Source organism: Myotis brandtii, unplaced genomic scaffold (assembly GCF_000412655.1).
Source record: "Myotis brandtii unplaced genomic scaffold, ASM41265v1 scaffold208, whole genome shotgun sequence".
NCBI lineage: Eukaryota > Metazoa > Chordata > Mammalia > Chiroptera > Vespertilionidae > Myotis > Myotis brandtii.
The window spans coordinates 2,558,339-2,575,602 of NW_005357764.1; the positions used below are offsets into that span (position 1 = coordinate 2,558,339).

The window sequence follows — 17,264 nt, forward strand, 5'->3', positions numbered from 1 at the left end:
CGTGCACCTATGGATGAGGACAGTGGGTGGGGAGTGAGGGCGGAGGGTGGGGCAGGAACTGGGAGGAGGGGAGTTATGGGGGGGAAAAAAAGAGGAACAAATGTAACCTGAACAATAAAGATTTAATAAAAAAAAAATAAATAAATAAATAAATATACCTGCAAGAAAGTATCATGTTAAATTTAACCTGTCACATGTCAAAACTAGGATTTGAAATACAAGATAAAAATGTTAACTAAAGGTACTGTAAGCTAATAAAGTGCTTTTTTATTAAAGTGCTTCTTTTATTAAAAAGAAATACCTATTTTTCGATCAAGTCTCCCAAAACCTTATCATAAATGTCTTTTGAGGTTCTTCCAAACTTTACATATTTGGTTGCTAGGGAAGTTTAGTTCCTTTAGATTACTTGTTGCATTTAGATTGTCATAGGAAAAGGGCTTCTTTCATCTTGTTTGATTATTTAGTCTTATACAAGAGTGACTATATTCATGAGAACTGCAGAGTTGACAGATAGGAACCTATTAAATGCTTCTTTCACACCCAAACTGGTGGAAACCAACATATATTTTAAGAGAAATTAATTTGAGTCAAGTAAAAGTTGGCAAGTTCTTGTTTTGTTTTTCAATAAATTTATAAGAATTACCTTCCGGGTAGGGGAGGGTGGGGGTAAGGGGAAGAGATCAACCAAAGGACTTATATGCAAGCATATAGGCTTAACCAATGGACACAGACAACAGGGGGGTGAGGGCATGAGTGGGGGGGATGTGGGGTAATGTGGGGATAACGACACATATGTAATAACTTAATCAATAAAAAAATTAAAAAAAAAAGAATTACCTTCCGTTCCTGTCTGATTGCAATGAATGTTTAGCACAGTTGTTGGGGATGTGGATCCGCCTCATTTAGAGCCTACTAACTTGCCTTTTCTGTATCCTGCAGCCCCACCTGCACAAGATTGTGAACAGCTCCATGGAGCTCGCACAGGCTGCCGAAGAGCCCTATAACTACTTCCTGCTGCTTCGGGCCCTGTTCCGCTCTATTGGGGGCGGTAGCCATGATCTCCTGTATCAGGAATTTTTGCCTCTTCTTCCAAACCTCTTGCAAGGTCAGAGCAATGATTTTGGTTGACTTTTAGCCTTGTGTGCGTGACTTTTAGCCTTGTGTGTGTGGCTGCCCTTAGTTGCTGGGGTTCATCCTCTGTACCCATTGAAGGTCATCGTGAGGAGATATATGTATGTCCCCCCCAGAGAGAGAGGGAGAGGGAGAATGAGAATGAGGCCCTTCAGTCCCTGTGTTCCACTGTCTTTAAAGTCAGTGGGACTTTGAAAGGAGCCCCCTCTCCCCATTCAGTTCTGGTCTCTTTCTCTATACTCAGAGTTGAATGAGAGTTGGAAGATTTTGGTTTCCTCAGTTAGGACTTGGTTGTATTTTTATAGCATTTGGTAAGCAAGTCTAGAGGGTTGTTTCTAGTGGTTTTGTAAGATCAGGAATCCCTAGATTTGAAAGAGAATCAGAACAAGAAGGGAAAACAAGTTATAAAGCTGATTTATAAGTTTATATTTTTATTTAGTTGCTTTACACAACCAGAATTCAATAATCTATATATAAAAGGCTAAGCAACCATCCGACCAGCTACCAGCTGGTATGAAGCACACTGACCACTAGGGGCAGACGCTCAACGCAGCAACTTTGTAGAGTGCCCTCTCCCACTCTGGGACCCCTTGGGAGCTGGTTTTGGCCTGATCCCTACAGGCCAGGCCCAGGGACCCCACCTGCTGAAGGGACCCCCTGCTCACTCCACAGACGTCCTTCGAGCCTTGGCGCTGCCCAAGGTGTGACCAGCCGGGAGGGATTGCCAGAGATTGGCTCCAGGGCGTGTCCGGCCCCTCTCGCCCAGTCTGACCCGCTGGCCACCTTCTAATTAATTTCCTTTAAATGTGCATGAATTCGCGCACCAGGTCGCTAGTTCCTGTATAATTAGAAATGCTTTCAAAATGTAAAGCTAAAGAAGATCTATCTTGAGTCCATCCAATGTTTGTGGGTGTGAACTGATTAGAGACATTATCTTAGGAATTTGTATTTTTGTAAGTGTGAGCTCCTGGTATCTTAGCAAAGGATTAAATCTAAATTTTCTTTGTAAATTCTTTAAAGAGAAGCCATTTACAACATTGTATACCCAGAAGGCAACTGGGAAATACATATTTGGATATTAAATGTAACATGGTCATAAGTCCACCAGGCAAAGTGCTTAACCATAATCAGGCTCCTTTGTTCGTATTTAAACCCATCTCCGTAATTCCTTAACCTGAGCCCTCTGCTCTGATCAGTCTGATTTCTTCCTGTACACTCTCTGCTGTCCCCAAGCTCATCTCTCCCTACTCTGTTTTGTTCAAGCATATCTCCTTCTGGGGACTTAGCCTTTCCCTCTTTTTATCCTCCTCCTCCTACCCTATGATGACTTGCCTGTCAACTCTTCACTGATCTCTCTTCAACCTGCAGTACCTGGATGCACCTTGTGTTGGGTCTGCTGAGTCACATGCTTTTCTCTTTCTAGCTTGCCTCTAAGTGCTCTGAGCTAGTCTTGACTTGATTCGTGTTAGTTAGGAAGGAGCTCAATAAATACTTGGTTACCCTCATGAAGAGTGGGGAGGTTGATTTTATAAGAAGGAGGCTCCTCTCTATAAGAAACAAAAGTGGATTTTTGGAAAAATATTTATATTTTAGAGCATAAACATCAACTGACCTACTGGAAACTTGAGATAAAAGATTGTAAACCTCAAACTTGAGATGAATGTATCATATCAGAAGTCTCTGTCTTTAGATTGGGCTTATTAATAGTGTAACATTTTAAAAAGGTTGATGTGTAATATATTACAAGACGTTATTATAATTATAACTTAGTATATAATAATTATATGCAGCTTGCTGTTGTCACTATGACTAGCACAGATAAAGGGGATCGTGGATGCAGTTATAGAATAGGGTTAGCTAATTAATATAGTAGCTTATAAGGCATAAGAAGTCTTCCTATCATCACATTGATGTATATAATGAAAAGTGTACCAGTTATTTTGTACAGTTAACTTTGGCCTGTGTCTGGATGGCAACTTCACCTCTGACTGTCCCACACCCTGTTATTAGGGCTGAACATGTTGCAGAGTGGCCTGCATAAGCAGCACATGAAGGATCTCTTCGTGGAGCTGTGTCTCACGGTGCCTGTACGGCTGAGCTCTCTCTTGCCGTATTTGCCCATGTTAATGGATCCCTTGGTGTCTGCTCTCAATGGCTCTCAGACGTTGGTCAGCCAAGGCCTGAGGACTCTGGAGTTGTGTGTGGACAACCTGCAGCCCGATTTCCTGTATGACCACATTCAGCCAGTACGCGCAGAGCTCATGCAGGTAAGTCTGTTTTCCTAAGTGCCAGCAGAGGGCGCTAGGTGCTCATGTTAGTTCCTACTGAAGATTTTAGGCCATCTGGCTGGCAGTGACGAGCCTCTGTTGAGCTCTCCATGCTCTGTGGTGGACTATCTGCAGGGTGAAATGGTGAAGTTTTCAACTTATTTTGTGCATCTTCTGGCTATGACAATATGTAAAGAAATACTGTAAGTATTGAGTGACTATTTGTTTCGCAGTACTGCCCTCTTTTTTGGAGGCTTTTACAGGTATCATGTTCCTTTAGTTGGTGACTTACAAAGGCAGGTATATGGTCACTGTTGCTTCCAGGAGATCCTTTCTTTATTCACAAAAGATCTTGAGCTACACAGTACAGAGGTGCAGATTACTAAGGGAAAACATAGTTGTCTGCAAACATTTTATATATAGATATTTTTAACAGTCTTAAATTTTTTTTATTTGTTTTTAGAGAGAGGAAGGGAGAGAGAGAAAGAGCGAGACATCGATCACTTTCCTCCTACATGTGCCCTGACTAGGGATCAAACCCGAAATTTGGATATGTACCTTGACCAGGAATGAATCCTCAACCTCTTGGTGTACGGGATGACATTCCAACCAACTGAGCCACACTGGCCAGGCAACATTTTGTATTTTTTGTTCATTTTTTTGCTGCTGTTGATTTGTAATGTGGTTGGTAATTGTTAGAGGTTTAGGCTACCTGTTACTTACTCATGTGCCCCATTAGCATAGAGTATTTGACCCCACACTGGGATCAGAATTCTGACAGCTTTATATGATGGGGACTCAGTAACCCCTAAAGGACAGAAGTCTTTGGGCAGAAAAGATTGGAGATGGCAACTTGGAAGAACTGCCCCATGGTGGTTGAGCACCATGTGGGAGGAGGAGGCAGGGAGGGGTTCTCCAGCCTCTTGCCATTCTGTGAGGCAGACAGCCCCAGGGAGAGACAGGTCCCTGGCTGCTTTTGGAGGAGCAGTAACCTATCCACTGGGCAAGTGGGATAAGCTGTCTCACTTTAGCTCCATCAACCAGCTAAGTCTACGTGAGAATTTGGAGATCAGAAGCACAGAAACACTAATTCCCACTACCTGCCCCTCCCAGGGAGTAAAGCAGAGGTTACTTCTGAAGATAAGTGAGGATTAGGTAGGCCAGGTAGAGGGGGTAGAGGTGAGAGAATTTAGACAACACCTCTCAGCAGTTATTAAGGAGAAGCCTCTTTGGACCTACAGGTACATAAGAGAAATTGGAATTTTGCTTTAGAGGAAAGTACCAAGATTTTCTATTGATTATTGCTAGACACTAATATTGGGCATTGTTTCAGAAGGTGATTTAAGAAATAGATTTTAATAATGAACTATGGTAATTTTCAAGATATGATAATTTATCTGGGAAAATGGAAAATGGAACAGTTGAGTATGTGTGTACAAGGTACACATTATTTATTCTTCCTAATAATGCAGGTCCCAACATGATCCACATTTTCCCCCTTTGCCATCCTTCCTAATGTATAAGATAATTTAAATATATGAGATGATTTATATATCATGTTTTGAAGTTATAAAACCTAATAGAAGTAAAAATCTGAGAACTTACCATCTAACCCCAGGATGAGAACTTACCAGTAAACCACATTTCTCTCTATGTTCCTCCCAATCCCATTTTGTAAAGATGCCTAAGCTATATATTGCTTAGTTTTCTTGCTTTTCAGCTCTGCAGTATTTACTATGCTACCATTTGTGCTTCAGGAGCATGGAAGAATGTTTTTATTTATATATGCATTTTTGTAAAGACATAAACTTTTTCTGGGAGAATACACAAGATCAATAACATTGGCTTCTCCCAAGAAAGGGAATTTGTTAGTTTGGGGGAAAGAGAAGGAAGAAATTTTGCTGTATAGTCTTTTATAACTTTTGGGTTTTAATTTGTGAGCCATGTGAATGCATTACTTTGAAAGGATTTTAATGAAAGCGTGTTGATTTCTAGGCTTTATGGCGTACTTTACGCAATCCTGCTGATAGCATTTCTCATGTAGCCTATCGTGTACTTGGTAAATTTGGTGGCAGTAACAGGAAGATGTTAAAGGAATCCCAGAAGCTGCACTATGTTTTGACTGAAGTTCAAGGCCCCAGTGTTACAGTGGAGTTCTCCGATTGTAAAGCATCTCTTCAGCTTCCAATGGAGAAGGTAAATTTGGAAGTCTCTGGGAGCTTCTTAATCCTATATAATAAAAGTCTAATATGGTAAGTGTCCGGTCGTCCAGTCGTCCAATCAATCAAAACATAATATGCTAATGATATGCTAAGGCCGCTCAACCGCTTGCTATGACATTTACTGACCACCAGGGGGCAGACAGTCGACCAGTCACTATGACGTGCACTGATTACCAGGGGCAGACGCTCTGACTGGTAGGTTAGCTTGCTGCTGGGGTCTGAGCGAGAAGGGTGGGACACGCCCTGGAGCCCTCCTGCGGTCCCTCCTTGGCTGGCCAACCTCCCATGTCCCTCCTTGGCCCCGATCATGCACTGATGATGTCCCTTGGCCTGGCCTGCGCCCTCTTGCAATCTGGGCTGAGGGATGCACGCCCCCCCGCCCCCAGTGCACGAATTTTGTGCACCGGGCCTCTAATGATACTATAAGTTTCTTTTTAAGAATTCCTATTTGAAAATATGTGAATAAAACATGTACTCTTTTTTGTGAGGGAATTTATAACTCAAAGAAGAATGAGATTTATTTGGAGACCAGATAGGTGGGTGAGGGAGCTTTCATACCACCAGGAGGCCAGTGGAGGGGTGTTACCCCTGAGGCTTTGGACCCTTGAGCAGGTCCATCTTTCCTGAGGGACCAGAAGGTGATGCCCTGCCCACCTGGCCCTGGAACTTAGTGGTTTGTTTTTTTTTTTTAGTGTTTTTATTGATTTCAGAGAAAGGAACGAAGAGAGAGAGAGGGATAGAAACATCAATGATGAGAGAGAATCATTGATCAGCGGCCTCCTACACGCCCCCTACTGGTTATGTGCCCTGACTGGGAATTGAATCTGCCACCTTTTGGTGTATGGGATGATGCTCCCACCAACTGAGCCACACCAGCTAGGGTGGGAGAACCCAGGTTTTGAAGATAGGCTTCCACAGTCCTCCTGCACCTTTATGGAAACTTTATGGTGCTTGTGGAGCTCCTTTCCCAGCAGGCAGCATCCTCAGGGCCGTGGCATGCCCAGTGAGCTGAAGGAGTCGACTAGGCAAAGGGAATGACCAGCGAGACCAACCCCAGTGCCAGTAAATTTCCGTTAAAACAGTCATTTATTTTTTTTCAGTGGGTAATTGGCTCATAGCTTACATTGATTCTTAAAAATAAAATTTCTAAAATTATCCTCACATTGATTTATTACCTATTAATGACCAGATTAGAGGCAGTAGGAGAAACGACAGTTCTGCCATGCCCCAGAAGACTCAGACACACGGCTGGGGTGATGTGGTAAGAAGCTGTATCACACTGAGCGGCCCTGTGTGCTTTGTCGCCTGGCTGGGTCTGGAGTGCAGGGCTCTGTCCCTGTCAGCTCTTTTTCTGGCTCCTCACACAGAGCCTGGATAAGTGTTTAATTTTGATACAGATTAGTTCTTTGATACATCTACACTAATAAAAGAGAAACATGGTAATTAGCGTACGACCGCTACCCTTCCCATTGGCTAATCAGCATATCCTTATGCAAATTAACTGTCAGCCAAGATGGCGGCCGGCAGCCAGGCAGCTGGAAGCGAACATGAGGCTTGCTTGCTCCAGTGACTGCAGACTCCAACGTTCCCCGCCTGACTTGCCGGCCTCTGAGTTGCAACTCTAAGCAACTATGTACTATGTTGCAAATAAGAAGCTAAACAAAACCCCAGAAACCAGCTTTCAGCCTGCCGGGATCTCAGAGCTGAAGTTATACATTGTTTCGATTATAGAACGGCAAACAAACCAGATACGAAGCCTCAGAGCTAGAGCCAGAGCTAAAGCTGGCCCAGAATAAAATAAAAAAAAGAGAAAAAAAAGGAGCGGTTGGGAGCTTCAGTCAACAACCGCCAGCCTGAAAGCAGCCCTCAGCCCCTCACCCAGACTGGCCAGGCACCCCAGTGGGGACCCCCACCCTGAAGGGGGTGTGACCAGCTGCAAACAGCCATCATCCCCTCATCCAGGCTGGCCAGGCACCCCAGTGGGGACCCCCACCCTGAAGGGGGTGTGACCAGCTGCAAACAGCCATCATCCCCTCATCCAGGCTGGCCAGGCACCCCAGTGGGGACCCCCACCCTGAAGGGGGTGTGACCAGCTGCAAACAGCCATCATCCCCTCATCCAGGCTGGCCAGGCACCCCAGTGGGGACCCCCACCCTGAAGGGGGTGTGACCAGCTGCAAACAGCCATCATCCCCTCATCCAGGCTGGCCAGGCACCCCAGTGGGGACCCCCACCCTGAAGGGGGTGTGACCAGCTGCAAACAGCCATCATCCCCTCATCCAGGCTGGCCAGGCACCCCAGTGGGGACCCCCACCCTGAAGGGGGTGTGACCAGCTGCAAACAGCCATCATCCCCTCATCCAGGCTGGCCAGGCACCCCAGTGGGGACCCCCACCCTGAAGGGGGTGTGACCAGCTGCAAACAGCCATCATCCCCTCATCCAGGCTGGCCAGGCACCCCAGTGGGGACCCCCACCCTGAAGGGGGTGTGACCAGCTGCAAACAGCCATCATCCCCTCATCCAGGCTGGCCAGGCACCCCAGTGGGGACCCCCACCCTGAAGGGGGTGTGACCAGCTGCAAACAGCCATCATCCCCTCATCCAGGCTGGCCAGGCACCCCAGTGGGGACCCCCACCCTGAAGGGGGTGTGACCAGCTGCAAACAGCCATCATCCCCTCATCCAGGCTGGCCAGGCACCCCAGTGGGGACCCCCACCCTGAAGGGGGTGTGACCAGCTGCAAACAGCCATCATCCCCTCATCCAGGCTGGCTTTTTGTGCACCGGGCCTCTAGTATGTATATAATTATCATTAAGTTAATATCTTAGCTGTTAAAGGCTTCAAATTATTTTTCTGTGTGATTGTTCCTCCCCTGCCTTTCTGGTCTATTTCATAGAAATGAAAAGGATAAAAATATGAGTGTAGCTATATAGGTGTTCTGAACAAAAAAAGATGTAAACCTTTTTCTCTTTTAAAGAGGAATTTAGTGAAAGCTTAGGAAAGTTGTCTAGTTTTGAACTTAGACACAGGAAAGTCTGTGGTCTGCAGAAAGTTCATTATTCTCTTGAGGACCTTGATAAGTGTGTAGATGACCCAGTGTCTAGTTTAATCCAGCAAATCTACCACAAGGACTCTTATAGGCTCATTTAATTTCTGGAGTCTCCCATTGGCTGTTTAAGCACAAAATTAGTAAACTCCATTTTACATTTTAATTTGAACTGTGCAGTTCCTTATTCATGATACTTTCATCGCCTTCTCTGGAGGTCTTACACAGGGAGTACTTGCTACCCTGTGTAAGTCCCACTCTGCTCACTTCAAGAGAAAAAAATACGCATTAAGATTCTTTTGGGTGTTGCGAATGCTTTCAGTGAAAGACTTTCAAGGACATGTAATTTGGTACCAACTATAACTTTTGTTTTTATTTGTTGTCATAGGCCATTGAAACCGCTCTGGACTGCCTGAAAAGTGCCAACACTGAGCCCTACTACCGGAGGCAGGCGTGGGAAGTGATCAAGTGCTTCCTGGTGGCAATGATGAGTCTAGAGGACAATAAACATGCTCTCTACCAGCTGCTTGCACACCCTAAGTATGTTGGTAATTTAATTCTCTGCAATTAAATATACCTTGCTTCAGGAATGAGGGATGGAGAGGACCTTTAAGATATCTTAATGTTATGAGCATGTTCCTTCTAGTTAGGAAAACGACATGTTATTTGCCTAATAATGCTTCTGTTGGCTTTTAGAGAAAATGGGAGAAATTGGGTGCTTGAGTATTAGAATTTATCAGTTGTGATCTGCCTTTATGATTGACTCCTCATTAGGTTGGAAGTTTCAAGAACCAAGGGTCATACTCTTTTCTCTTTCTTCTGCCCACCATTATATTCACAGCGCCTGTCACGTGATACACACTCAGTGGATCTTTTACTTTTCCAGTCCATAGTGATATTTTCTTTCTCCAGATATTTGTCATTTGATATTTGTATTTTGCTCCTATAATTTAGGTTGTGGTCAGTGGTTGGCATGGGGGTGGGAGAGGGATTGACTTTTTGGGGTGACATGTCTTAAAATTGGATAGTGGTAATGGTTGTACAACTATAGAAATGTAAAACTCATTGAACCATATAATTAAAATAAATGAATTCTATGGTATATAACTTATTTCTCAAAGCTGTTAAGAATCATAATAGAAAAGAACAAACGTCAAATTGAGCTAAATACTTGTGCAAAAAAATTGAGCAAAAAAAAACAACTCTGGGAGTTTTATGGAACATATTAAATAAAAATCTAAAAATAAAAAAAATATATATTAAAAAAACAAGAAGTTTAACAAAAGTAAATTTGATGTGCAAATTTTTAAAAAAATCATTTAGGTATTTCAAACTTTTACTTTAAAAAAATATACATGTATTTAAATAACTCAGTAATGAGAATTTTATTTTTTTTCTTCTTTTTTTAAAAATTGATTTCAGAGAGGAAGGGAGAGGGAGAGAGAGAGAAACATCAATGATGAGAGAATCATGGATCAGCTGTCTCCTGCACACCCCCTACTTGGCGATGAGCCTGTAACCCAGGCATGTGCCCTTGACCGGAATCAAACCTGGGACCCTTCAATCCACAGGCCGACGCTCTATCCATGAGCCAACCCGGCAAGGGCTAAAAATATTTTTATTGACAAGGGAAATTATTCAAGCACTCTGAAAGTGTTTTTACTCTTAATGTGGTATACAGGATAATATTAGAATAAGTTTAATCAATTTATCAGTTACTGTTTTTATCAATGTTGTTATATCATTGTTTTTATAACATGTTTTTAGTTTTATATCATGTCTGTTTTTATATCATATTGTTTATCAATCAATTTATATATTGTTGTCATATACATTTTACTAATATTCTTTCATCTCTGACACTTCTATTATAGAGAAAGGGTGAATAGCGATATTAAAATATTTCTTCTAATTAATTTCCTTTCAATGTGCATGAATCCGTGCACTAGGCCACTAGTTTAATTATAAAAGATAAATTCAAACCTAAAATGAAATATTATAAAAAGTTGAATCTGCTGCCCTTTTGTTATTTCCCTCTGATCCATTGCCTGTGCTGCTATCAGGTAGAACATATTTGATGAATCAGTGGTTATAAGTGTTCATACTGAAATTAAAGCAGAGAAATTAATTTACTCGGTCCTATCTGAATGAGGAAGGAGGGTGGGTTGAAATAAAAAAAAAAAGTCATGGTGAAGCCATCAGCTCAGGACTTTGGTGTTATGATGGTGGATTAAATTTTGTCTTCCAGTTTTACAGAAAAGACCATACCTAATGTCATCATATCACATCGCTACAAAGCACAAGATACTCCAGCTCGGAAGACATTTGAGCAGGCTTTGACTGGGGCATTCATGTCTGCAGTCATTAAAGATCTTCGGCCCAGCGCCCTGCCCTTTGTAGCCAGCCTGATCCGCCACTACACAATGGTGGCAGTTGCCCAGCAGTGTGGTGAGTGGGGCCAAGCAACTGGTTATTTGACTTCAAAAACTTGGTCAGGACATGGTGGTGTTTCAGAGAAGCTGAGGTTGGCTGATTGATTTTTGGCCTTTGTTTTCTAATTTTCCACTTGAAAAAGATCATTGGTATTTCAGCAATGGGTGCTGTATTGTGAAAATTGTTTCCAAGTGTTGGCTATAAAATGCACTCAGTATTTCCGCCCTTTGTGTTTTTATGAAAAAGGGGGCTGAATAGTCTTGGCTGTGTAAACAGAGACAGTTTGCAGTTATACTTATTGCTGACCTTCCTCCATGTGTTTTCCATCGTCACCTCTCTGCTCTTCAGCCAGCTCCTCGAAGGCTCCCTTGCAGTGCTCATCTCTGCTCCTGGGATGCTCACCCGTCTCTTCTCTTTGCCTGGAATAGCTACTTGCTTCTGCTGCAGGGGTTCTCAGGCTCTGGGTGTGAAGGACAGAGTTTGTCTTCTTGGCTTTATTTTTAAGCCACTACAGACTGGTGGTTTGGTAGAAGACAGTAGGACTGTCAGGGCTGCCCAGTGCTATGTAAGTTTCTGAACACTTACTCCCAACTTGTGTAACTCCTCCCAGGCTAGTGCTGGCCAGTGGACGCCCTTGAGGAGCACTGCACTCGGGCATGTCCTCAGAGCCCTCACCCTGGAGAACGATGATGGGCTTTCTTGAGGCTGTAGAACATGTGGGACTTTCCCCTCGTAACTCTTGGCCTGGACAGTTGGTACTGTACAATTTAGCACTTAGATTGTTTCTCAGTGTTTCTTCTGTGTTAACGTTAACTTTCCAGCAGACCTGTAAGTTTTTTGATAATTCCCAACTTGTGGGTCCTAGGCACCTGTGAGGCATTAATAGTTGCTGGCAGATTGTTCTTTGTGTGTATGTTGGGTGTCATACCTGGGTGTTGTTGCTTTTTTTTTTTTTTTTTTGTGAACTGTTGCTTTTGATTGTTATATGTATGTCAGGAATGTACAGAGGGTAACCCATAGTCATTCCCATGCTCTGCCCTTTGGCCTGTTGAATGACTTTTTAAAAAGAAGGTATCTGATTGTGGTTCTCTCTCTCTTTTTTTCTTTTTTTTAAAAGTTGGCCATGAGAATAATTTAGGAGAAATAAACCATTTTTTAAAATATATTTTTATTGCTTTCAGAGAGGAAAGAAGAGGGAAAGAGAGAGATAGAAAAATCATTGATCAGCTTCCTCCTGCACACCCCTACTGGGGATTGAGCCTGCAACCCAGGCATGTGCCCTTGACTGGAATTGAACCCGGGACCCTTCAGTCCACAGGCCAACGCTCTATCCACTGAGCCAAACCAGCGAGTGGTTCTTATTTTAAATTAATACATTTTTGACTTATGATTGAGGAAATCTGAAAGTAATACAGTGTTTAATGGAAAACATTCAGAAAAATTACCTTAGTGTAAATCAGACTCCTTAGTTTAAAAATATTGAGTTTAATAGAAGTTGGTCTAAAGTATTAAGTTCCTAACCTCAAAGAAAAGAAAATGAGGTACTTTTGCAGTTTGAGGGACAAGAATGTTGGTATGCGGATACTCTTCTCTCTCATGCGCCCTGTGCTCTCCTCCAGGTCCTTTCTTGCTGCCTTGCTACCAGGTGGGCAGCCAGCCCAGCACAGCCATGTTTCACAGTGAAGAAAACGGGTCGAAAGGAATGGATCCATTGGTTCTCATTGATGCCATAGCTATATGTATGGCATATGAAGAAAAGGAACTTTGCAAGATTGGAGAGGTGGCTCTTGCTGTGATATTTGATGTTGCAAGTATCATCCTGGGCTCAAAGGAGAGGGTAAGGCCAGATCTCCTATTTGTGGGGTTTGTACCTGAGGGTGTCATTCTAGAAACTGGTAGTTTAAGAATTGCAGTAACACATTAAGGTTTGTGTTTGTTTTTCTCTCCAGGCATGCCAGCTGCCTCTGTTTTCTTACATTGTGGAGCGCTTGTGTGCGTGTTGTTATGAGCAGGCCTGGTATGCAAAGTTGGGGGGTGTGGTGTCCATTAAGTTTCTCATGGAGCGGCTGCCTCTCACTTGGGTTCTGCAGAACCAGCAGACATTCCTCAAAGCGCTTCTCTTTGTCATGATGGACTTAACTGGAGAGGTAGGTGATGGTGGCTCCAAACCTATAACCAAGCTGTCTCAAGAAGCTGATTTGCTGGAGAATAGGTAGCAAGAGTCAGTTCTGCAAATTTGCTCTCCTAAAAGCTTAGGTTTTATAACAACACCTTCAATAAAAGGACAGATCAGAACCCCTCTAGGTTTTCTCTGGTTATCAGATACCTATCTGTCTTCATAAGGAGCAGTCAGAAACCAGAGAACTTACCACAGAACATCTGTGACCTGTGAAGGAAGCACCACTCCTCAGTCTTGTCTTGGGGCTCAGTAGTGCACATGGTCCAGCATTTCCACAGACGCTGCATTCTTTATGAACGTATATGCAGGCAGAATATCTGGGCATCGCCAGCTTATCTGTTTGGTAAATACAAAGATCCTGTCTACACCACGTTTTCCTTTCTGAGTGACACAGGAATTACCTATAAGTACCTAATGGAAGTTATGAAGTAGTCTTATTAAAGTAGTTGGCACGAGGGGCGTGACCCCCCTTAGAGACAGTGTTTATGGCAGGCAGGTTGCGCAGGAAACATGGGTGTCCTGGGCAGCATTGTTCCCTTTTTGATCGAAGGAGTCCTTGGCCTGCAGGTTTCCAATGGGGCCGTTGCCATGGCCAAAACCACCCTGGAGCAGCTTCTGATGAGGTGTGCGACACCTTTAAAAGATGTAAAAGATGAGGAGAAAGCGGAAGAGATTGCGGCAGCTCAGGAAAAGTCTTTTCACCACGTGACACACGACTTGGTTCGAGAAGTCACCTCTCCAAATTCCACTGTGAGGAAACAGGCTATGCATTCACTGCAAGTTTTGGCCCAGGTCACTGGAAAAAGTGTGACAGTGATAATGGAACCCCATAAAGAGGTGAGATTTCTGTCACCAGAACGAGGGTAACATGATCAAAACTTTTGAGACTTTTTTCTCCCTTTTAAATCTGAGAGTTAGAGGATACATAATTTATAATTTTGTGTCCACTTTACAGAATACTATTACATATGCTGTTTTTAACCTCAGATATGTAAAAATCAGTGTGCTTATATTAATGGTTCTATTGGTAATGGCCAGTGTCAAGAGGATAGAAGGTTGATTTCCTGGATCAGTATAGCACAATCTGGTAGTTTTGTGTTTGTTTGTTTGTGTTTTTAAAAAAATATATATTTTATTGATTTTTTACAGAGAGGAAGGGAGAGGGATAGAGAGTTAGAAACATTGATGAGAGAGAAACATCGATGAGCTGCTTCCTGCATGCTCCCTACTGGGGATGTGCCCACAACCAAGGTACATGCCCTTGACCGGAATCGAAACTGGGACCCTTGAGTCTGCAGGCTGATGCTCTATCCACTGAGCCAAACCGGTCAGGGCTGTGTTTGTTTGTTTTAAGAGAGGTTACTCTGAAGCCTTAGGAATGAAGTATATCAGACAACCATGGCCCAGTTTTAGCACATGAAACATCTCTCTGTCACCTAATTAAAAGACATCTGTAATAACCTTTAATCTCTTATGATTTTCAAATTGGTAATTGCTTTAGAATATTGTGATGAGAGCCTTTTTGAGGGGCATGTGTTTAGTTGTAGTTCCTCCTTACCTGTCCTAGGTCCTCCAGGATATGGTCCCACCTAAGAAGCATTTGCTCAGACACCAGCCTGCCAACGCACAGATCGGCCTGATGGAGGGGAGCACGTTCTGTACCACAGTGCAGCCCAGGCTCTTCACAATGGATCTTAACGTGGTGGAGCATAAGGTGTTCTACACAGAGGTAGGGGGGTGGTGGTACGCGTGGTGTGGATGGTGATGACGTGTGTCTGGTAAACTGTCTTTGTGCACGAAGACTGGTTAGGCAGCACTCAGAGAAAGCCTGGGAAGTGACCACAGGGAACCAGCAATAGCCTGGCACAGCACTCGGCACACGTATGTTACATCTGGGATTGGGGAGAAGGTGGGCATAGTGATTGCAGATGTTCAACAAAAGGTGGGTGTTTCCTGAGTCCTTTGAACTCTCTTAGCCCTCTACCAAGGAAACTTGCTCTTCAGGGCCTTCAAGTTGTAATCTAGAGCTAAGACTGTACCATCTGCTTTAGTCACTGTCCCATCTGCTGGTGCTCAGAATAAGACAGCACAAGCAAGTGCCAGTTTACTGAGTTTATTAGTCACTTAAACGTGCCAGGCACTGTTGAGACCTTACTTCACATGAATGCCCTCTGTAGCTCTGACCTCCTGAAGATACAGAAACTGAGCATGAGCATTTGGTATACACCTAAGGTCATAGCAGAGAAGCTGCAGATCATAGGTGGGAACCATGACTGTTACTTTGGAGCCTTGTCCTGCCGGGTTCTCGTGCTGCTTAGTGGACTTGACTTGCCCCTTGATTCAAGATAATGGGCAGAGGCAGATGACATCTTACAAGTGTTTGCCACTGTAAACTTCCCAGTTTACAGTGTGTAGACAGTAATAAACAGAAATTAATCTTTAGATACAGATTATAAGCATTAATTCTTTTAAAAAAATATATTTTATTGATTTTTTACAGAGAGGAAGGGAGAGGGATAGAGAGTTAGAAACATCGATGAGAGAGAAACATCGATCAGCTGCCTCCTGCACACTCCCCACTGGGTATGTGCCCGCAACCAAAGTACATGCCCTTGACCGGAATCGAACCTGGGACCCTTCAGTCCGCAGGCCTACGCTCTATCCACTGAGCCAAACCGGTTAGGGCTAATTCTTTTTTTTTTAATGCTTACCTCTGAGGATATTTTTTTTCCATTTACTTATAGTGAAAGTAGGAGAGAGAGAAAGAGAAACATGGATGTGAGAGAAACACATGGATTGGTTGCCTCCCACACCTGACCGGGGATGGGGATGAACCTGCAACCAAGGTACATGCCCTTGACCTGGAATAAAATTCTTTGGAATTTGAGTTCAGTTTGTCAGTTAATTGTGTTGTGGGATGTGTGGAAGATTGCTGTGCTCTTTTATTTGTAAGGTTATTATGTCATTACAGTAAGAGCAGGCTAAATTACATTGCTTTATCTTTTGCAGCTTTTGAATTTGTGTGAGGCTGAAGATTCAGCTTTAACAAAGCTGCCCTGTTACAAAAGTCTTCCATCACTCGTGCCTTTGAGAATTGCAGCACTAAGTAAGTTCATATAAATCTGAAACAAGTTACTGGGGATAAAAGTGAAAGGGGACAGTGGCCTTTTATGTTGTTTAATTTTTTTTTTTTTTTGGCTTCTTGTGTTGTTTTTAAGGTGGGATCAAAAACTATGTGTGTATTTATCAAACTAGATAATGAGATGTCAGTGGATTATATAGATTGTTAGGATTTAAATAATTTCTTATTCTATAGTAAATTGAATTTTACTATTTAATAAACTATTTATAGTTCTATGAACCTAATATTCTGGTTTAACAGAGTTGTCCTACCATTCATATATTACCATTTTCATCCAACAGAGTATTTAGTAAGATATACAACATTCTTTATAGACTTTGTAATGATTCAGAAGCATCTGAGAATCCTGCTGGCTCTAGATTTTCCTGAATTTTAGTTATCAGTGTTTAGTACAGGAATTGTGTTAAGTTTAAAAAAATATACTAGGTCAGTACTCACCCTTGTGCTTAGAAACAGTCATTTCCTCCCCTTTTTGGTATTACCCAATACAGGTTTTTTAAGTTGACTTTGTCTCTTGATCTATTGATATTTATACCCTTAATAAATTATTGTCAGAATCCTTGAATTAGCGATAGAGAAGCTGAGAAACAGAGAATATAATATCCAAGCTTGAGGATGGGGCTGGGTGGGGTGTTTAAGACAAAGTAAGCCAGAGTGAGGGAGGTGCAGAGCAGGGATGTTTGCCAGCTTCTCACTTTTTCTGAGTTGGGATTTTTTCTTTGGGGTGCCCTCAGACATTCCTGTTAGCAATATGGTCCTCTTGCTAGGATGTTCTCTCTCTTTTTGTTGTTGGTAAGCCTCACCTGAGGATATTTTTTCTGTTGATTTTTAGAGAGTGTGGAAGGGAG

The 17,264-nt window shown here is 42.9% G+C and overlaps 1 protein-coding gene across 1 annotated transcript in view; it reads left to right on the forward strand.

Annotated features, from left to right (window-relative positions):
* The window catches only part of LOC102262684 (transformation/transcription domain-associated protein), a 133,276-nt gene that overhangs the window by 42,458 nt on the left and 73,554 nt on the right, over positions 1-17,264 (forward strand). The window contains 10 exon segments of the mRNA XM_014539091.1: positions 940-1,105; positions 3,142-3,398; positions 5,394-5,594; positions 9,051-9,202; positions 10,911-11,110; positions 12,715-12,932; positions 13,045-13,242; positions 13,842-14,111; positions 14,842-15,003; positions 16,284-16,380. Of these exon segments, the coding sequence (XP_014394577.1) occupies positions 940-1,105; positions 3,142-3,398; positions 5,394-5,594; positions 9,051-9,202; positions 10,911-11,110; positions 12,715-12,932; positions 13,045-13,242; positions 13,842-14,111; positions 14,842-15,003; positions 16,284-16,380 (1,921 nt within the window).